The sequence below is a fragment of the Melopsittacus undulatus genome, chromosome 6, assembly GCF_012275295.1.
Source record: "Melopsittacus undulatus isolate bMelUnd1 chromosome 6, bMelUnd1.mat.Z, whole genome shotgun sequence".
NCBI classification, from domain to species: domain Eukaryota; kingdom Metazoa; phylum Chordata; class Aves; order Psittaciformes; family Psittaculidae; genus Melopsittacus; species Melopsittacus undulatus.
The window spans coordinates 67,145,176-67,168,016 of record NC_047532.1 but is presented as its reverse complement, the minus strand read 5'-3'; the positions used below and the strand labels follow the sequence as shown (position 1 = coordinate 67,168,016).

Here is a 22,841-nt window from a genome sequence, read left to right as displayed (position 1 = left end):
CTCCCTCCAGGTCAGATCCTGGGCATGACCTAGCGTGATGTGGAATCCCCCTTTGGGTAGTTTGGGTCAGGTGTCCTGTCTCTGTTCCCTCCTGACTTCCCATGCCCCTCCCAGTGGCAGAGCATGGGAGACTGAAAAGTCCTTGATGGGAGTGCGTGTTCCTGAGCAACAGCTGAAACCTCAGTGTGTTATCTGCAGTGCTCTGAGACTGCAGCCAAACCACAGCACTGCGCCAGCTACCAGGAATAAAATATCTCTATGGCAGCTGAAACCATGACAGTGTCCACCTCTTATTCCATAGCACTGATGTCATGGGAGATGTCACGTTTTCCACCATTTCTGTCCTTTGAGAGATATATACACATATATATGTATATAAGAGTTCTACATATATATGTATATATGTCATGGTTCAGCAGTAGCAGTCATTTTTTCTCCTTCTTGGTAGCTGGTGCAGTGCTGTGTTTTGACTTTTGGGCTGAGAACTGTTGCTGATAGCAAGTATGTTTTGATTACTGCACAAATGTTTGGTTTGTCCAAGGCCTTTTTCTGAGTTCATGCTCTGCCAGGGAGGAGAGGAGTCCGGGAGGAAGGAGAGACAGGACACCTGACCCAGGCTAGCCAAAGGGGTATTCCATACCATAGTATGTCATGCCCAGGATGTAACTGGGAAAGACCCGGCAGGGCTGGGACTCTGGGGGGATGGAGGAGGTATCGGTTGGTGCTCGGTCGGGCAGGGTGGGGTGAGTTATGGGTTGGTGGCTGGTGAGGTGTTGTATTCTCTTCACTTGTTATTGGCTTTATCATTATTATTTGTAGTAGTAATGGCAGTAGTGATTTGAGTTATACCTTAGCTATTAAACTGTTCTTATCTCAACCCGTGGGGGCTACATTCTTTGGATTCTCCTTCCTAACTTTCCAGGAGTTGGGGGAGCAAGGGGGGGAGTGAGTTAACGAGCTGTGTGGACTTGGTTTAAACCACGACAATATATATACACAGATATCATTCCCATAGTCTCTGGACTGTCCCTACAACTGTTGGTTGAGTTCATTCAGTCCGGGACTTGGGGCTCCATCTGTGATGAGTCTGTGCTGGTAGGAAAGATGGCTGGTGAGTGGTGGTGGATGATTGCGTGCTGAAGCCTATTTGGATTCCATGAGGACTGCCCTTGTCTGGTTTGATGAAAGGTCCTGCTTCATTAGTGTGGTGATCAAAAGGGAGTGAGGTTGAGATGCTCAAATCCAGAGCAGTGGAGAAGGGTGGCATGAGGTGCCCAGTGCCGTGATGGGTGTGTGGCCACCGTGGAAGCGATTTTATGTAGTGTACACAGCATCATTCCCGAGGGAGGGATATCCCAGACAGTTTTCCTGGTCAGGAGGATTCTTTGGTAGTTTGTTGTCAAGTGAGGCCTCCTCAGCACGTGTCAGGTCCTCCTCTGGTGACATTTCAAACCCTTTGCCCTCTACCCAGTCCATGATGACTTCTGGGATACCTGGATGACTGGAACTTGCTATTGGAAATGGAAATGGTTCTTCTTCTGGGTCACGTGCTAGGGAGGGCTTACAGTCAGCCTGTAATTTGGGATGTGCGTTCTCCAGAAGCCCACAGTACCCAAGAAAGCTTGTGTTTCTTTCTGCTTCTTTGGCAGGGACATTGCTGTTATCTTGTTGACCAGATGTGTGGGGATGTGGGGACATGCTTCCTGCCATTCTCTTGCCCGCAGCTGGCTGTCCTGTGCAGGTGCCTTGACCTTAGTCTGTTTTCTGACAAAAGCAGCCTTCAGCAGGATCTGGATTATCTTCTTCCCTTTCTCAAAACCTTCTTCCGCTGCATTGCATCACGTGATAAGGTCACCAATGTAGTGCAGGTGTTCTGGAGCTTGTCCCTGTTGCCCCCTTTGAAGGGGCCTTAAAGCCCAGTAAGCAGCAGTGATGCCCAACAGAATTATTCAGTACCCTCAGGTCAATGCCCAGCCTGACCCAAGCAGTGACTGGTACCTTTGGGGGACCTCATAGCAGCCTTCCAGTATCTGAAGTGGGCCTATAAGGATGCTGTTTTAACACAACCTGTCAGAACTGCTTCTGCAGGGGTAGCTATGCAGTCCTGGGGAACCAAGCATGTGACAGAGCTCTTTCAGGACACGTACTATTATGCTTCTCACTTTAAGGTTGGACTTGATCTTCAAAGCCTTTTCCCACCTGGTTGATGCTGTGATTCTATGACACAGGGAGGGAAAACAATGAAGCAACACAAGGTCCACAGCTCATTCACAGCTGATGTGGATGTGCCATGCCTTTATGTTGGTACCATCTGGAAGTGATATTGCATCACTGGGCAATGGTAATCCTTAGCTTTGGGAAATGTTCCTCAAGCCAAGATTGTGTTGGTTTTATTTTCATGTTTATTGACAATGTTCTTCTCACAAGCTTATAGAAACCTTCTTGGATAAACAAAAGGCTGTAATGCACTTGAACACTGGATGCTCTTCTGCCTGCAGAATTAATGTACTGAATTAATGCTGGTTACATCTGCAAACTCCTCAGTCTCCTTGGGGTTTAATTTGAAATTTCAAGGATGTGGTTTACACTTCTGAACCCGTACAGAAAGAGGTGCTACAAACAGGAGCTGGGACTGTACCAGCTTCTGATGTTCTGGGTGGGGTGAAAGCGCAATACAACTGAAGTAAAACTGCTTTCTGGCATTGCTGCTTGATAGGCTCTGGCTCTGCAAATCTCAGTTATTGTACAGTTGGCCTCAGTTTGCAGAGCAGAACTGACTCTTTTCCCTGCACTTCCTGCCACCTGAAAAGGAGGTGCTCTCTTATAAACAGCAGGAATAGTCACTTTATACAAACTGAGGGCAATAGTGTTTATCCTTGTATTTATGTAAGCACAAATAATGTGCTGCTCATGAGTTTCTACCCCTGGTTCCATTAGTTGTGATAGAAAATAAGGGCATTGGAGCTATAAAAAACGGGATATTTCCTTGTAAAACATACCCATGACATCTCAGTGTTACAGCAAGAGAGCAGGATCTAAAAGAAAGTTGACCCTCCTTTCAATTCCTGAGAAATCTTAGAAATAATAGATGTCTGATGGATTCCCCCATCTGGTATAAGCAATATCAAACCAATCAGCCCACATGGCTTCTGGAGGAAGGCAGGCGAGGTCAGGAGCTCTGGAGCTCAGGAGCTCTGGAGCTCAGGAGCTCTCACCTGTAGGAGCAGAGGCTTTGGACCTGTGCAGGGCAGGCTGACAGGTCTCTGGCCGTGCACCTCTGCTGCCGTAACTGGGCACACGGTGGAGCTGGGCAGCAGTTTTGAGAAGCTGCTGTTGGTTGCTGCTTGTGCTGCCAACAGCCGAGTTCCTCACACTGCCAGAAGCTGCAGAGGCTGCTGGTGTTACAGATGACAGCCTGCGGCAGCTGCCGACTGCTCTCTCTGAGCGAGGGGGCGGCCGCGGTGCCATTGTGATCAATGGTGGCAGACGGAGCTTCTGCTCCTGTCTCAACCCGCTGGGGCTGGGCAGCACCACTCGGTGCCCCAGGCTGCCCATCTGCAAAAGAAGCGGAGCAGAGAGGCTGTGTGACAGTGTCCCTTGTGCCCACATCCCAGCTGGCTGAGCTCAGGCAGTTGTGCTCCCCTGCCAGCCCCAGGGCAGGGCTCAGAGCCGGCTGGGGAGAGGGCTGGCCGCCCGCAGCCCACGCCCACTGCCCAGAGCACCCCCGGCACGCCCGGGCAGGCTGTGGGGCACAGCATGCGGGGCTCAGCTTGCTCCCTCCTGCACCTCCTGCCCGCCCGTCAGCATCTCCCGGGGTCTGGAAGACGTTTGGCCCCATCTCCCTGCGGCTCCCTACCTGTGCCTGCTGGATGGCGACAGGCTGAAACCTCTCCAGGTAGGGCACCCGTGGCAGCGTGATCCCATGGTGGGACGACGCCTGGCTCGGGCTGCCCTGCGGCGCTTCCTCAGGCTGCCTGTGAGCTGTTTCAATTTATAGTCTACATCCCAGTGCTCTCTTTGGGGATCCCACTGAACGCGATTGCCTTCTGGGTCTTCTGCTGCAGACTCAAGAGGTGGACAGAAACCAGGGTGTACATGATCAACCTCATAGTTGCAGGCAGTTTCCTGCTCTTTGCTCTGCCTTTCTTGATACATTTTACCATGTATGAGCATCCCATAGACAACTTGTGCTTCACCATACAAAGGATCTACTTTACAAACATGCCTATGAGCATCCTGATCATCACTCTGATAACAATTGATTGATACATTGCAATCAAGTTCCCTCTAAAAGCAAAGATTCTTTGATCCCCACTGAAATCAGCATCCATCCGTGGGGCCCTTTGGATAATAGTAATTATTTATTCCTACTTGCATCTACAATTTTATGACAAAAAGGAAAAATTCTGCTTTCGGAAACAATCTACTCAACCCAGTTATACATCGCTGGTGTCCGTCATCTTTGGCTGTTTTATTCCCTTACTGATTGTGACTTTTTGCTCAGTACAAGTCATCAGATGTCTCAAGAAGAAGATGGTCACAAGTCCTCAGGAGACAAAATTAATCCAGAAAGCAATCCGCATTATTTCTATGAATCTGTGCATGTTCACTGTATGTTTTGCACCCTTCTACATTGCCCTGCTCCTGCGGTTTGCAGTGGATGTTGCTGGAGCTTGTTCTCTGCTCTCAGAAGTTAACGCCTGTGTTCACATCCTTACGTGCTTAGCAAACTCTAACTGCTGTTTGGATGCATTTTGCTATTACTTTGCAGCTAAGGAATTTCAGGAATTTCCTCCTCTGTTCCCCACTCGCCTATCGATGAGGTGCAAGATGAACCAAATCCAAGAATCCCAGTCACCCACGGATCAAGTCATGACATAAACAAGGCGTAGCACACTACAGGGGTTAAGAGCCACAGGGCTGCTGCAGTTTTGAGGCAGAGGGAACAGGACCACCTACAGTATTTGCAATCATTGTAGCTATAGGTGTACCTACAAAAAGGGGCAATCCCATCCAAGGGGTCTGACATTAACTTGAATTTTGTCCTTCTGTCCTCAGTAACTTGTCTCCAGCTTTGACCACAGTCTTAGACCATTGTATCACAGCTTCCAGACGGAGAGCCATGTGGGGTGGAGAATAGATGACAAGGCCACTGTTTCCACCATGCACTTATTTGTACGTAACATGCAATTGAACATAGGAAACTGAGCCCCCATACAGCAATACACAAATCCACTTCTGGTACTGTTATATAGATGGTCACTTAAAACCAAGAAAAACCCCATGTACTACAATGCTAAACCTAATACATCTGTGCTGTTCACACCAAACCACACACTGGTAGTTCCCTGCCAGCCTATATGATGTCAAAACTTGCAGCTATCACCAGGACACAGCTATTGCTGTGCATGGGGTAAAGACAGTGGCCTGAGACTATTGCCCCATTCCTGCCATTTAACACTTGTATCAGCTTGTGACAAACACCCTGGCATTTGTGAGACGAAAACCATCGTGGGTATAAATAAAGCCATTACTGCACACAAAAACTGAGCCCTGCAAAGCATTGTAGAGCCCAGAACAGAACTTTTGCATTGTGCCTATCAGGTATAAATCTGTTAAGACCTGATCTCACCTAAGCAACTGCTGTAAATCCTGGTGACAGGTTTGCTGTACTTCAGTGGGATTAACTCCTCAGTAGGTGTTCTGACTGGTGAGAAGGGATCACATCTGCTCAATTTGCCACAGCCTCATGCTGCATGAATGTTGGTGCCCAGAAAACAGCAACGAGCAACATGAAGCAGATGCAGCCATGATCCCTGCCTTACAATCCATGCACAGTTTTCAGGGAGGTTTGATGACAGTGAGGTGTGTGAGGCCTTTCTGTACAGATAGGGCAGACCCACAGCTGACGGCTTCTTGGCACTGCCCTGTGTAATGAAGCATTGCTTTGGATTTGGTGCTTTTTCAGCTGCTTGGACAGTGCACAGCAAGGGTTCAACAGCTTTCCTGCACTTCATTTTGAGACAGTTAACCCTGAAGGTGTCCCTGCTCATGGCAGGAAGGTTGGAAACAGATGATCTTTAAGATCCCTTCCAACCCAAACCGTTCTGTGATTATACAGAGAGCCTTAAGCTTTCCTAGCTGGATCCTGAACCATGCATCAATGTAAACGTCTGGCTTTCCAGCTACAAATCTCCTCTATAATACCTGTACTCACTGACTATGCACTGCATATCCTCCCACCCCATAGGGAAGTGACAACACAGCAGCTCAAAACAGTTAAGCCACAAATGGAAAACCTGAGGCACTAGAAGGAAGTGCCCCATAGAGTCTGCAGGGGAAACATTACAGAGTTGTTGAAGTGCGTGTGATAGCTGTATCTCCTTTGGTTTTGTGGCCCTTGACTCTGAGTATCTTCTGTATTGTAAATACCTAAACATTCCTCCAGGGAATGCAAATCCATATTCTGCTCATTTAAACCTACAGACAACTAACTTTCTTGGTGTCAGCTTACAAATAGCTTCCCTAAAAGTGTCCTGTCACCTAGTGTCTGCAGATCACATGCTGAAACCACTGTCTAGACACCAGCCAAACAACATATGAAACCACCATTCTCATCACAGAAAACACTCCTCATCCAAACATTAGATCTAACTGCTTTGTGTCAATACCTTGGCACAGGTCCCAACATGATGGAAGCTCAGCATACAAATGGATGAAACCATTCAGGTCAGTGGATCATTTATGTCCCTATTTTCTTTGATGTATTATTTAATGCTCTGACATTGATGGTCTTTCACTGTGAGTTGAGTGCATGTGACCAGCTTAATCACAGCACACACTGCTTGGCCCTCATTCTGCCTTTTAAAGTCTCTTTTCAAAGACAGCAAAAGAAACTGGACACAAACTGTGCCTGAACTTAAGAATCATCCATTGCTTAAGGAGATGTGTGAGTGTTGTCACCCTTGTAGCTGTCAGAAAATACACTGCTATTAACTACCCTTGGAAAGCAAGAGGCTCAGGGTTCCTGTTAGCCCATTCTCCTTTATGGTGTGCTGTCAATGCCCATGACAGGTATCACTTACATGTTCAGGCAAGAGGTGTTCAGCAAGGAAGACATCTTCTGTTTTCAGAAATAGCACAAAGGGCCTTCAAAAACGCTCTTTCCTGTAAGATCCTGATTCCCTTCTGAGCTTCTGCATCTCATTGGTTACAATGAATGCCTGTTCCAAACAGATTATTATGAAAATGTTGATTACTTTGAAGAGAGATGAAGGCTGAGCCATATCAACCTGTTACCCTACTGTTAACCCAGAAAGCAAACTACATGCTTGTTCTGCAAACCCCATCATGTTCATGTTTTCTGCCTGTTGACATGGGGCACCTTGCCTAGTTTCCAGTGAGCTCCGATGAAGTTGCCTACTCTGAAATACAAAACAGTAATGCTTTTGTTCCTGTGGCCTCATGGATAGGCCTCATGGGATGGCAAATAAAACCTGCTGTTGAGATACCATTTGCTACTGTTTTATAACCAAAGAATTTCGGAGCAATTTCTTCCCCAAGCGCAGTTTTCAAATCCAGGAAGGATCACAGACAAGGCACTCTATTAAACAAACTAAACAGCTTCCATGATTGCACCCCAGCCAGCAGCTTAGCACCACGCAGCTGCCCGCTTACTCCCTTTTGATGCCAAAACCAGTACAAATGTGCTAAAGAGCACTGGAACAGGTTGCCCAGGAGGTTGTGGAGTTTCCTACGTTGGAGATATTCAAGGCCCACCTGGACAAGTTCCTGTGTGATGTACTCTAGGTTACCCTGCTCTTGCAGGGGGGTTGGACTAGATGATCTTTTGAGGTCCCTTCCAAACCTTGGGATTCTGTGATATTTGGCATTCCTCCACATAGCCAAGCTTGCTGCATATAGAGCTGTAAGAACTGAGTGCTCTCCTCTTGTAGGAAGCAAACTGAGGCCTCCACTGTCCACGTTTTACATTAAAAACATTAAGTGTTTCTTTTCCTCATTGTAAAATAGGAATTTGTTGAGTTCACAATCCCAGTCATCATGAAGGAATAGTTTCTGTTGTTTGCACTGACTGCCAGGAAAACAGAAAAGGAAGCATTCTTTAGCAAGTGATAATAAAGCTATTTCATAGTATTATATCTATAAATAAATATTCATTCACCACCACTATACATCAGAGTCCTCTGTTACTAAAGCTAAACTCATACCAGAATTGGGAAAAGAGACTTAGCTAACATGATACAAAAGCTGCCTTACAACAGGCTACTTACATTGTAACCCAAAGATGAGCAAGGAACTTTCTGATTACCTGATCACACAGCACTGGAATAACAAACCATGAGGACAGCACCACTGCTGTCCACACATTTCTGATTTCCTTACACAGAAGCCTAGCTAACAATAGTCGGAGGCAGCAGCCACAGTCCATCAGAGCTCCAACAAGCAGATCTGGACCACTGCATTCTGCTGATGTTCCAGCAAGACAGAATCTCTCTGTCCCCTTAAAAGAAAAAGATGCTGACAAAGCCTTAAACTTTAAATGAGGAAATTGGTGCTGCAGCACAAATTTAGGCTGTGGGAAGCAGGCAGGACACAAACAAAAAGCAAAAATAACATGGGAGGAAAGTAATCCAGATTCTTGCTTCTATGTGAGCAGCCATCAGATTCAGCAGCTTTGGCCCTTCTAAGCAGGGAAGGAGGGGCTGGCATGAGGCATTATTTGACTGTGCTGATGCTGTGGGGGTATGGAGAGGGTTATAGTACAGAGAGCCCTGCAAGGCAGACAAGGGCAAGATCTTCCCCTGACACCAAAAGGAGGCAGGAAGCCCATCAAACCTGTGTGTTAGCAAACCATACCAGGAGCACAGGAAAACATCACGAGAAGGGCTTTCTTTGACTGAGAAACAACCTCAAGCAGGACATCAGGCAGAGCTTACAAGGGAAGGAAAAACAACTGTACAAAACAGAGTTAAATCTTAGAGATCAAGAAGTACAAAGATCAAACAGGTCTCAGCAAATTCTTCCCTTAGACACAAAACGCTACCTAAACATTACAAGCAAAGAAGTGAGATCGCCTAGTATTGCTGCTGCTAAAACCAACAAAATTGTTCAGGTATGTCCTGAAAAACACCTTATTGCTTTGTCACAGCTTTCAGTAAGGACGAAGAGCCCCAAAAGTCCAGAATTTTAAAGCAATTGGCATATAAAATCTCACACCAGCCACAAGGCTTTTAAGCAAGTCAGACAAATAGGGTCAGGGGGCAAAGACCACCAAACAGAGCCCCTGCTCTTTGTACAGGCGCTGGCTCCCAGCAGTGCCCACAGACTACCCTGGTGGAGAGCTGCCAGCAAGGAAGTGAGAAAACAGCCCAAGTGTCACCTGCACTGTGCCAAGTGGTGGCAGCAGTCACAGGGCTGAGACAGACTGAGAGCTGCTGGGGCAGGGGAAAACACCAGCTGAGCATCATTGGTCCAAGGCAGAGGTGATAAAACCTGCAGCTGGATGGAAGGGGACCATCAGCAGCTGCAAGAGCCTGGAGGGTAGCTGGTAGGGAGCCGAGGTGGAGAAAAGCAAAGCATGAGGACCCTGACCCAGTGGTGTTCAGGCATCACACAGAAACCCAAGAGCCACACCAGGAGACACACAAGGTCTCTGCAGGTAACACTTCGTCATAGCTTTGCCTACTGGTAGCTGGTGTTGAGTTACTCTGACATATCCTGGTGAACCTGATGATGGCAGCCACCCGTTTTGTGCCTGGTAACATGATTTGTTCCTCCCTTGAAGTCTCACCAGGCTGATGGGAGACACAACTGCCGTTGTCTGGTGACCACAGCACCAAGTTGTGGATGGGAAGCATCACACCAAAGGGATGTTATGAGTTGAGCTCCCTTCAGGCTTGATTTGACTGCTCATGGTTAATACTGCCAGTGATTGCCTTGATACAGACAATAGGAATATGTGGACAACATTTGATGATGATGATGCAAAGTGAAGTGTTTTGTGTACAGTGGTAAAACTATCACGACCCAGGGGCGAGGTGACTTTGAAAACTGAAGTACTAACAAGGACCATGAAATGAAAATGATGGTGGTTGAGGATCAATGAGCTGGGTGTACTAAGTCAGTAACTCATTTATAAGCTTCCACCAAGAACCAGCCTAAGAAAGGCTAAATCAGCTCCTGGAAATGCAAGAGAAGCATTTAAACCAAGCTCTATACTGAGTATACCCTAATAACAAGGAATTAATCTCAAAGGCTGCTTTGTAATGCACAGACAATGCAGAAACACTTCTGAAGCTGCTTTAAGACAACCTGGAGGCTAGTCAAGAGCTGCAGATGCACATAGATGCTGCAGCACTGTCCTATGGTTTGCTTGCTCAGGCTGCTTTTGAGCCTCAGGAACCTGCACCCATGGAGCCATGTTCCCCTTGCAGGGAAAATTCAAAGACAACCCAGAGCTCCCAGGTCTTTTCTGTCCATGAACAATTGCACCTGGAATATACTCCTGCATTAACTCCTTTGAAACAGGAGGGCAAACAGCAATACTGACCTCAGATCCAGGGTGGTCAAATCACTCACTAGACCAGACACAGCTCACCTCTTTATTTCACAGGGCTGCTGATCACATTTTCTGCCATGGCACTGGTGAGCCTGGAACTGTGGCAGAAGCTGCAACACTTCTGAGATGCAAACCAGCTTTCACAATCCTTGAAAGGCAGCATGCAGACCCCTGACTCTGGTTCTTGCTGCAGACCACTAAATGCTACCACCAAGGACATCATTCAGTGGCAGCTAAAACTAGTAAGAGGTGTACTAATGATTGCTCTGATCACTAATGAGAAATGATGCAGAGGCAGCTCAGGAATGAAGAAGAGGACAGCTGTCCTTTTCTGATGCACATCTCCAAAAGCATTTTGAGCTGCAAGGATGCTGGCTGGCTTCTCCTGAGCACCACTATAAGGGGAAGGGACAAGAGCTGCATTTAGGCATTCCTTTTCTATTATCATCTGGTTATAACAGCTCACATAACTCCTAGCTGCAGGATCAGAGTCTGGCCCAAAACAGAGCCCCAAGCATTTTCACCTACTGTTGAGATTGCTCTGGAACCTCAAAGGGCCCGAGCTCTGCTCTGCTTCAGGGCTGCACAGAAAGCGTCAAACCACTAGAGGGAAACCGGACCTCAGCTCACCTCGAACGCAAACGAGGGGGATTTGTAGGAGGAAGGAAACACAAATCGGGGTTAAATGAAAGGGAGGGAGGAAAGAAACAGGAGTGAGGCAAACTAACCATGAGTGTCAGTTCTGGTACTTCTGAAATGCGTTCAGCTCCACTATCATTCACGTTCTTACTCTGGTCACTTCCATGGGGGTGGGATAGGGAGAAGGGACTGATTTAAACAAGAAATGTCTTTTTCAGTGGAATTCCCATTCAGCTGCAGAGACCTCATAAGAACAATTCTCACAGGCATAGAGATACTGCGAGGGCTGGAGAGGCGGATCCTTAAGAGGAGATCTGAGAGCAGCTCCAGTGCCTAAAGGGGGTACAGAAAACCTGGAGAGCAGCTTTGGACAAGGGCCTGCAGGGACAGGACAAGGGGAATGGCTTTAACCTGACAGAGGGGAGACCGAGATGAGCTCTTAGGCAGAAGTTCTTCCCTGTGAGGGTGCTGAGGTGCTGCCACAGGGTGCCCAGAGAAGCTGTGGCTGCCCCATCCCTGGCAGTGTTCAAGGCCAGGTTGGACACAGGGGGCTTGGAGCAACCTGCTCTGGTGAAAGGTGTCCATGCCTGTGGCAGGGGTTGGAACTGGATGAGCTTTAAGGTCCTTTCCAAGCCCAGCCCATTCCACATCATGACATTTTTTCACCCCTGGTCACAGGCAGGAAGGTGCTAAGTCCCCAGCTCCCCACCCCTCTCTGGGGTCGGGCACTCACTGGAGAGGCAGCTCTCCCCTTGCAGCACTCCAGCTCACGGGGCAATTCTCCTTTCAGAGGCAGCCTCCTGGAAGGATGCAGCCATTTCATCCTGCTTCGGGGCAACATCTCTTCATGCACTATCATTGCAACTGGCCACACACTTCCCCTTTGCTGGGGGAAGAGAGGGAAAACAATGCCATTTGACTTCTGGAAAAGCTTTGGTGTGTGATAAGAAACACCCTGCACACAGAAAAAAAACCACACTCAAGTAGTTTTGGGAAGGCCTGGCAAACTGCTGTATCTTGAGAAGATAACTCACTTTCCTGTTATTGTCAATCTATGGGCTATACAGGCTGAGACACCAGGAACACTGGAGTTACTGGAGATAAAGACTGTGCAGGTAGTATTTTACACTGGCTGCTCTCCTCAGCTGAAACCACTGCAGCAAGCTGGGTTAATGCGTGGATTCACACACTGCCAGCACCAATGCAGCCTCTGCTGCTGCACCTTTCTCTGCATAAACACTCATCCCAGCTCTAAAGCTGGCTCCCACCCACATTTGCCTAGGAGCTCTTGTGCCTCTGAACACTCCCTCATGTGGTCTAGGTCTGAGGGTGCAGTGAAGATGCTGCTCAAACGCTAGAAACACCAGATGAAGGGACAACACTTACAAGTAATGCTCTTTAAGTAATACTTGAAAGTAACGCTCTGACCACTGTTAATTTACTTGCAATGCACAGATGAGCACACTGGGGCAAGCTCTCATCATTAAATTTCAGTATGAGAGAGCAGAATCTCACAGTGTTTGTCATAAGTGATTCTCTTTAACAGTAAAAATACATCATTCCTTTTACTGTTAAGCAGGTATTGTGCTTGTATAGGTTTATCAGACTATTTTCCGTGTTAGATATAATTAACTGTGTACAACTGGAAGAACAGACAGCAATCAGTAATAAGCTTCATGTTTGCCACCTACATTAACAGCAGCTGGATGAGATCTCTACCCTTTTCTTTATACAGCACTCGAGATTTTGACAGAATAATGTACTTTAAAACATTCAGACATTGTTTAGCCAAATGACACAACATTAGATACAATGATCACCTTCTTGTGCCAAACAAAGCTCCAGGGTCATGGCTATTCTGTAACATCAGAATCAGCAGTGAAATTCAGAATACTGTTTAGCCAGGTCCTGAAAGATTTAACATCAAATAAGATACAAGCTCCCTTACCTCAGCTTCCCAAATGATAACCCAGAAAGGACCATTTCAGGGAAGCTTACTCTTGTGTACACATGATGGATGGCAAAAAAAAAAAGCATCTGAAAAAAACCAACATCATTTTCAGGTCCTCTGTTCTGTTTTCTTCCCCAGTCCCCTTGTGTTGGAGCTTTCTGTTGCTGGGTTTCTTTTTATAGTGTGCAATAATTTATGGGAGAAATGGTGACTTCAACCGGCTGTAGCCACTGCTGAGATACAGGAACAAACCTGGGCTCAATTAGGAAGGGAATAACCTGCCTAATCGAGTCCAGTGGCTCAACCTGGTGGTGATATCACCTGGTGAAAGGAGTCCTGTCAAGCTGCAGAAGAGAAGGAGGGCTCATACTAAGGTAAGAGTTTTTGCCACTCTGGGACTGCACTGATGTGTACTCAGAGTTTGCAGTCAGTTTGGCTCTTCTCTGCCCCCTTCAATGCTAGCACACATGTTCCTGTCACATCATCTCTAATTTGCCTCAGTGTGCATGTCAAAGCACAGGTCTGCAAAAAAAGGGGCAGGAAGAGACCAGCTAATGAAAGCTCACACATTCCCATGTCCTAACTAGTGAAATTCTATCGAGCCTGTTTTAATAGCACCTCACAGCAAGGGGTATTTCTAGGTTCAGTTATCTCCAGCATTAGCGGGGTTTATTTTAATCTCCAGACAGCATTTCCAACTGCAGTGTAAGTCATTGAATAGCTTGGGCTGGAAAGGACCTTCCAAGTCATTTTGGTTAAATCCGTTATTTCTTGTCCCATCTGCAGTGGATATAGCAAACTACTCACTCCCTTTTACTTCACTGGAAAACACCCAAAGGGCCTGCTCCTCCACAACACCCCACCAAGAAAAAGGGGGTTGCCATGGCCTGCAGGGACCCCTATCACAGCAGCACCCAAGCAAGGAAAAGGGGGCCAGCACTGATTCTCTCCTCTTAGATCTCTTATATTCTCTTCTCTTAGATTCTTAGAAGAGGAAAGAATGTAAGAGAAAGGAAGAGACTCTAAGAGTATATAGAAGAATATAAGAGAAGAGGAGAGAATGTAACAGAACTAGAATGTAAGAGAATAGAAGGGAAGGGAATACAAGAAGAAAAGCGATGGTTTTAATCCCTGCATCACCCACCCAGATCTGCAATTATGCAGAGTGCTCTTTGGGATCTATATCTGTAGCAAGGCTGCCCAAAGGGTGTAATTACTGGGACTCAGCTGTCCCACAGGAGCCAAGCAGAGGATACCTGTGGCAAGCTCCTCACAGCCATATCCCTGCTCCACAGCACAGGCAGATGGAGCACAGGCACCTGGGATGCAGCCCTGGGTGCTCCCAGTGGTTGGGGACACTGGTGGCACCACACACGGGCCCTGGTGACAGCTCCCAAACCACCTTAAGTCTGATGTGCTTTGCCATTGCATTACTGTTGCAAGGGCTGTGTCATCCTGCTGTGAGCCTACCTACAGCCTCAAGAAGAGAAAGGGAAATGACACTCAACAGTCAGATACCCATTTCCTTGGATCCTCTCTGTTTCCAGACTTACACGTGCCCAAGTAATTTGCAGTCATGTCTAGGTTTTGCATTGCCACTAACTGCATTAGCAAATGGATTTCTTCTCCCATGGAGTTCCTGCAGCTGCCGATACCTTCCCAGTTAATTTCTCATGTATTTCCTTTCAGATCCGAATTGAATTAGTGAGCAAACATAATGAGACACAGTAGGAAGGAAAAGGGCAGATAAAAGCTGACACAGGCCAGATGCCTCTTTCAGGCCCTGCAACACCAAAGGAGGGTGTGGGTAAATGTCAGGTGAATGAGAGAAGCCAGAACATGGACAAACAGCTTGCTAGGATTGGATCATCAATTGCTTACACAGGGGGGTTGAAACCCCCCTGCCCTCAGGGCATCAGCATTTCTCTGAGCTTCCCCACTGTTGTGCAGACATTAGAAGGAAAGCATTGAGCAGTGTGGGGATCAATGGCTGAAGGAAGACCAGCAGTGAAGACCATCCTAAGGGTGCACAACACATCAACAGCAACAACGGACAGGCACACAGGCACACATATTTTCCATTCACCCCCAGCCACACACCATACCCATCTTTGAAGCTGCTCAAGCTCAGTTATATGCACCTTCATTAACCTCAGCACTGCAGCACATACACACACAAAACATGCTGTGCCCAGGAGACATAAACTCTCTCCATCACCACAACCTTTTAACTGTGCCCTCTATTTTCTGCTCTAACTCCCTATAGAAACTCAAACAGAGGTCAAAGCCTTTATACCCAAGGCAGCCAGTGGTAGGGACTCAGACTAGAGAGAGCAGTGCAAGAGAGCAATGCAAGGCTATGGGAAGGAGCCTGGGAAGGGAAGATCTGTAGATGGGGGAAGAGTGTCCAGCAGCAGGGATGCAGGATCCAGAAGAGGATGGAGACCCAAAGCTCACCCTGAGAGCACAACTCCCTCCACAAAAACACTCTCCAAACACCAAAGACCCCATCTGCATGGACCGCACTTTGCCCTGCAGGGCAGAGAACTTGTTACCTACATGCAGTGAAGCCATTTGAGCACAGCACTGATCCAAGGCCAATGACCTACACCTGCCTCTTTGGCTTTCTGATTGAACCTGCACCAGCACAGCTGGCCCTACAGCTTGCTCTAGCACAGAATAAGCAACACCACAGCCCCCAACACCTTTAGCGCAAAGTTCTTGTCCCTTATAAGCCTTATGGTGGAGTATATGGGAACGAAAATGTGTGCACAACTCACATGTGTGGTAGAAGCATATAGGTCTTCAAGTCCTTCTCATCCTCTTTCTTGCTTCTAAGCCTCAAAGTCCTGCATACGTTTCAAATATTACATATCAATATACATTTTCAATATACAAGTCCAGGTTGGACAGAGCCTTTGCTGACATGGTTTAGTTTGAGGTGTCCCTCCCCATGGCAGGGGGTTGGAACTGGATGGTCTTAAGGTCCTTTCCAGCCCAAACCCCTTTATGATCGTGAGACCTCACCTGGAGTATTGTGTGCAGTTCTGGTGTCCTCAACATAAAAAGGACATGGAACTGTTGGAACAAGTGCAGAGGAGGCCACGAGGATGATCAGGGGACTGGAGCACCTCCCATAGGAAGACAGGCTGAGAAAGCTGGGGCTGTTCAGCCTGGAGAAGAGAAGGGTGCGTGGAGACCTCATAGCAGCCTTCCAGTATCTGAAGAGGGCCTATAAGGATGCTGGGGAGGGACTATTCATTAGGGACTGTAGTGATAGGACAAGGGGTAATGGGTTGAAACTTAAACAGCAGAGGTTTAGATTGGATATAAGGAAGAAATTCTTTCCTGTTAGGGTGGTGAGGTACTGGAATGGGTTGCCCAGGGAGGTGGTGAATGCTCCATCCCTGGCAGTGTTCAAGACCAGGTTGTATGAAGCCTTGGGTGATATGGTTTAGTGTGAGGTGTCCCTGCCCATGGCAGGGGGGTTGGAACTAGATGATCTTGAGGTCCTTTCCAACCCTAACTATTCTATGATTCTATGATTCAATTAAATACCTGTAAACATGCACATAAACACATGTCTTTACCCCAGGTGCTGTTCTGCACTGCACCAAGTGGGCCCTTTGTGCAGCCAAAAGCAGGATCCGGGGCTGATGAAGGACAGCAAAGTGGTGGCAGCCACCCCACTGCTGACCTGCTGCCTGCAACCCAAGGCCCTGCCCCTTGTGCCTTGCACTGCCAGGCTTGGACCTCTTGGGTACCCTCAGCTGTGGTTTAATGACAGGAAACAAGGCACAATAGATTTGTGTGTTTGTGTGTTTTCAACTCTTCCTTGATGGTCTCCAGGGTGAGCAGAGCCTGCAGCTAAAGGCTTGCTGAAGAAATGAAAACACACATTTTTTGACATAAGTGGTTTTATTACTTCAGTTTGCCAGATATTTTATTAAGTGTTAGGAAAACAAGCAAATGAAACCTCCCTGGTTGTATTACAGATAGATCAGGCACTTGGAGCCCTCCACTTACTTGCAATTCATTTCACACAAAAAAAAACCCCCAAGCTGCCTTTCAGTTCTGATGCTCTTACAGAGTAATAAAGGAGGAGGAAGGCACAATCCTTTGGTCATGATTTGTAGTCTGCTATTTCAATCTCCCTTCTTCTTTCTGTGTGACTGACTTCTGGCAACTGGCAGAGATGTCTTTGTCTCTGTGCACCAAGGGAGAGGCTTGCATGAGATGTCTCCAGCATGTCTTGGTCCCCATGGCCAAGCCCTCCTCTGGCTGCCATCTGTGTCCCTGGTTCCTCTGTGCAATGTTTTATCCCTGGGTTATCCCCAGCATCACCCAAGCCAATGTGTCCCATAGGCACTGCAGGAGGCTTTTCTTACCAGCTCAGTGGCAGAGGAAAGATGATGCTGTCAATCCCCTTTGCCCGCAGGCTCTCTCATAGTCCTACAGGGAGGTAAAAGGAAGCGACTGTTTATCAACAGAGGATCTAAACACAGAAGAGCTGCAGGAAGCAAATCAGAGTGGGGCATTCACTGGATGAGCAATAATAATCCTGCCTAAAGAACTGGTTTTGCAGGAAAAAGAAGCTGAAAGCAGGAAAAAGACCCCTGTAGGCAAACACTGAGGGAAATACAGCCTGACCTGACCTAAATCTGACTTGAGTTGTTCACTTCTATCAGTACACCCATTAAGGTGATGTGATATAGGGCTGCTTTTATGGCATCATTTTGGGGTGCTCTGATTTGCTGAGCATCGAACTACTGCTCATGTACTCTGTTTCTATGAGGCTTTCCTTTGGGCTACTCCTCATGTGCTCTGCTCACAGAAGGTTTCCCTGGCCTTTGCCTCGGAACAGCAGCAATAATCTCCCTTTCCCTACTGCCTGGGGATGCAGCTTGACCAGTGGAGGAGGCAGTGATGCGAAGGCGCCCCTGGTACCCCTGCCACCCTAACCCTGACCCTAACCCCTCCAGATGTGCCTCTGGATGTGCCCAGGCCCAGAGGTAGGTGGCAGAAGACAGTGTCCATTGAAAGAGCCAGAAATAAAGCTGGAGAGAGGAAGTTCAAAAATAGCCCAGCTTTTCCTGTATGTCTGAGTTATTTATTCAGGTCGTTGCTGCTGTTTGTGGCTTGGGGAATTATACTTTTTCCCCTCAATGACAGGGGGATGAGGAAAAGGAGAGGCTTTGGGAAACAAGCAAGAGAATGAAAAACTCTCTCAAAGCAAATGGATGGGGGGAAAGAGAAGGAATGGTAGCAAGGATAAGAGCTTCTCCTAGAAACCTATCAGCTTTTAACTCTGAAGAAAGAGCAGAAATGGAGAACAGCAGGAAAACCCCTTCCTCTTCCACCTTGTCTGTTAGCACCAGTGTTTGCAGTGGGTCCCTGCAGCCCTCCCCAGTGGACATAGCCAGGGACAACCATACACCACACATCCCTGCTGCCTTGGAACCCACTCAATGCCCTGCTCAGCCTGGGGAGCCAGGGGATCCTATCTCCCAACACTGAATGTGGACATATCTGTGCTGTTGTTAATGTATAAAGAGTAGAGAAGGCGCCTTGGTGAACTTTACATGAGGGATGCAACTACATTTCCTACAGCAGCATTTCAGATTAGTTACTGTCTGGTGTATACACAACTATCACCTGGGTCAGACTGGGATCTGTTCCATGCAGGAAGTGGAAAAACCCCCTTACCAACACTGCTGTCTGCATTACTGCACATGGAGAGAGGGATTTCAGGGACCTCTGCTGGGGGACAGAGCTAGAACAGGCTACTCCAGCAGTGGATTTAATCTGATTTCAGAGTGGTTCACATCAGCTTGACAAACTCCTTTAAATGCTCCCCTATGCCAAAGTGGGGATGGAGACGGCAGAGAATCTCATGGCATAATAAATCTGGCATCTATTGAGTTATCTTTGTGCCCATGGCAAGCAATACATCACAGACCTGAAAACAAAGTGCTGGGGGACATTGTGTTATTAAACCCCAGGGAATCAGTCTTGCTGGTTGGAAGGCAACCAAAGGCATCCAAGGCACACATAAAGTTGGGATCAAAACCCAGTGGGAGAGCTGCAAGACCAGTAGCCGCACAGCATCCATAGAATTCACTTCAAAGGCTCATAAAATTGGAAACATCTCTTATGTAATGAGATGGTTTAATGCGGGATGCCTTCGGTGGCCTGAGTCAACTGTAAACATGGACTTAAGGAGCATTACAAGCCTTTGATGCTGTAGAGAGAGAAGGTGTGAAGAATGGAAATGTGCTTGGGGTGGAGGCAGCCTGGGGCCCTTTGTGCTCTGTCTGAATTCTGTGTGTCTAAGTCATCATTATCACAGATCCCCAGCAGCTGAGTGATCTCCAGTGGGAAAGTGTCAAGGCAGGGAATGTGTATGGAAAACATGCTCATCCATTAGGCAAATCTCTCAGACATGACTTCTAAACAAGTACTGGGTGAAGTTACAGCTGAAATGGATGGATCTCAGTGCAGTTTCATGTCACTTTCCAAAACCTTCTTGGGAAGCTGTTTAAATGAGATTTGGACCAGGCTAACCTCGGCTATGCAGTTGTCAAGGCAAAGCATCCACACACACGTTATTAATGACTGACTTGGGGGGACATGGCTCACTTTTGTTTGAATAGTGTTCCAGCTCATACCAAAACCCTGGCTACAAGTGTTCAGCTGGTCCATACTGCATAGAGGGCTATATACTCCACTGCTGGGATCAAGCATCATGCTGGGATCAAACAGACAGGGATGGCAGCACCCGGCTGTAAGTCATTTGTGTAGGGATCTTCTCACCTCCCTTTGGCTGCTTGGGATGGAGCATCACATCTGTTATGGTTTAACATCGTTGTTACTGTTCACCTCCAGCCAAAGGACACAGAAAGAAGGGGAAGGAGGAGGAAGCAACCTGTGCCACCCGAAACAGAGGGACTTCATTGTACCAGTGACCATCCCACCCCTGGAGCCTACTCATTAGTTCAGTCACCAATTACCCCTATCCTCTAGTCCCTGCTTAAAACATCCTGGGCCAAGGACTGAGACAGACAGGACCAGCTCCTGGCAGGGCTGCAGCAGTGGAGACAGTGGGTTATGGTGCTAATGAAGGGGTCCCATAGCTTTGGAATTGGGAATGGCAGAGCTGCACCAGTGATGCCCGAGGTGCCTGGATGCTGATGCTGATGGGGCTGTTTCCTGCCATGGGGTGAAGTCAGCAGTTTGGAAGCAGGTCCCCAGTGCTCTCACAGCTTCTGCAGGAGTTACTGCATGCAAAGACTGAGTGTATGCTCAGCAGTTCCTCCCTCAGCTTATTGGGGTGGCCATGCCTTGCTCCCAGGGGCAGGAAGAGCCAGCCCTGAGCTGACAGGACCACTTGGTTGCACTTCCATGGAGTAAGAGCCAGCCTATGCAAAGCTTTCCCACCAGCTCAGAAAGTTACTTTTCTATTCAACCAGTTCATGCCCCTGATAAGCAAATGCCTGATTCCTTGGCTTCATAGAATCACAGAATGGTTTGGGTTGGAAGGTACCTTAAAGGTCATCCAGTTCCAACCCCCTGCCATGGGCAGGGATACCTTCCACTAGAGCAGGTTGCTCCAAGCCCCATCCAACCTGGCCTTGAACACTGCCAGGGATGGGGCAGCCACAGCTTTTCTGAAGCACCCTGTGCCAGCACCTCAGCACCCTCACAGGGAAGAATTTCTGCCTTGTATCCAACCTGAACTTCACCTCCACATGAGCCTGCCAGCTTCACCCTGCACCCTGCACTGCAGAGCATCTGGAGAAGACAAACAGCAGTAAATGAGGTTGCAGGTCCAACAAGCACTGATCCTGCCCGCATTTGCTCCTGGCACATCAGCTTCCTAACTTACTCTTCGCAAAGGGGACTGCTTTGCCCTGTTCTGGACTTGTAAGAATCTCATTTAGCTTCTGGCTGTAGCCAAGCTCTTAAGAGTAACCTCATCCTGAAGTCATGTGTTTCTTTAAGTACTCTCTTCTCTCTGCTTACAGCAAAGACACAGGATGCTTTGCCAAAATATGTTACTAAATAAATAGAGCTGCAGGCAGTCTCCACATGACCCCAGCTGGCAAAAGACACTGAAATTCCATTTTAATTCAGCAAAATATCAACACTTATTGACTACAGTGCATAACATTTATGTGACAAAATACCTCTGACAGACAGCTCAGCAGCCCTCTTACTCCAGCAATGTGAAAGCACAGCAGAGAAGCCAGCCCTAAGTCAGCACAGCACATGTGGCAGCCCTACATTCCCTTGCCTCCTCTGTCTGGTTCCAGCTGCCTGAAGGGTTCAGCTTTATCATAAGCTAATTGCCACACTTTAAAGGGACATGGCCACCCTTGTCCTCTTTGGCCTGTCGACTTTGGGTTTGATGAAATCTTGCCATTGTCATTATGAATGCCACTGCCACCTTGCCACATCAAGGATGCTGCTGGATGTGCTACCCAGATCCCTCAGTTTAGGTGCAACTTTGTAAGGTTGGCAGCAGAGGAAAGGTTGGGCTGACAAAATCGTGCTTTATGGCGGGATGGCTCGAGCTTGCTTGCAATATAGGTGTTTTACTCCATGCCCTGGGATCCCACACCTCAACAGAGCTGGGAATCTGGCACTGGCCAAAAGCCACTGCTGGCCACAGTGGTTGCACTACTTGTATTTGTTTTCTCATTGGAAGCACAACCTTTGGCACACTTCTTGGCATGGGGCATGTGGAGGAAGCTCTGCTCTGTCAGCCAGTCCCATGTCAGCCTGTTCACCTGCAGACAGCCCCCATTTACCTCCCTGAGCCAAAGCCATCAGCCACAGCCTATTTTAAATCAAGACAGTGATAAAAACACAGCTTCTCTGCCTTCTTCTATGCCTTTGCCTATGGGCCATTGCTCCCACATGGCTCACAGGGATGAGGGCAGCAGTGGGGAAGACCTGGACCCTTGGCATGAAACAGAAACTGCTACTTCTTCATCTGAATCTTCAGAGCTTCATGGTCTCCTTCCAAAGGAGGACAGATGTGCAACTGCTTTCCCATCACACTACGCCATGTCACCCATGGTTCTGTACAGCCTGGCCTTGAACACTTCCAGGGATGAAGCATTCACAACTTCTTTGGGCAACCCATTCCAGCACCTCAGTGTCCTCACAGGGAAGAGCTTCTGCCTTAGATCTCACCTGAACTTCCCCTGTTTCAGTCTGAACCCATCACCCCTTGTCCTATTGCTGCAGTCCCTGAGAAAGAATCCGTCTCTGGCATTCAATCCACTCCATAAACAGGACACATCTCCAGCTCCATGATCTCATTGCCCCAGGGATTCCTGCAGCAGTGTTGCCTGTGCCTCCATCCCCACGGTGTCTCCTGCGGGGTGGTGGGAAGGAGCAGGGCAGTGATGGGTGGCCCAGCTTTCCCAGCCCTCTGCATCTTTGCAGGGAGCAACCTGGAGGCTAAGAGCAGGCTCTGTCAGCACGGCTCCCTCTGCTCCTCCGTGAAGCCTGCCATGCTCCAGAGGCTGCGTGTCCCTGGTGCCAGCTCCCTGTCAGGGCTCATCCAGAGGCAAAGCTGCTGTGTTTATTGCTCCCCTCCTCTCGTTGGGACCACACAGACAGAGAAGCACTGCCCCATCTCGTTGGGATATATCAGGACAACCA

The 22,841-nt window shown here is 47.9% G+C and overlaps 1 protein-coding gene across 1 annotated transcript; it reads left to right on the top strand.

The window, feature by feature from the left end:
* Positions 1–2,096: 2,096 nt before the first annotated feature.
* Positions 2,097–4,881, top strand: LOC117436265 (G-protein coupled receptor 35-like). The gene is given in 2 exon segments (XM_034063806.1): positions 2,097–2,168; positions 3,970–4,881. Coding segments are annotated over 2 exon segments (984 nt in total).
* Positions 4,882–22,841: the final 17,960 nt, after the last annotated feature.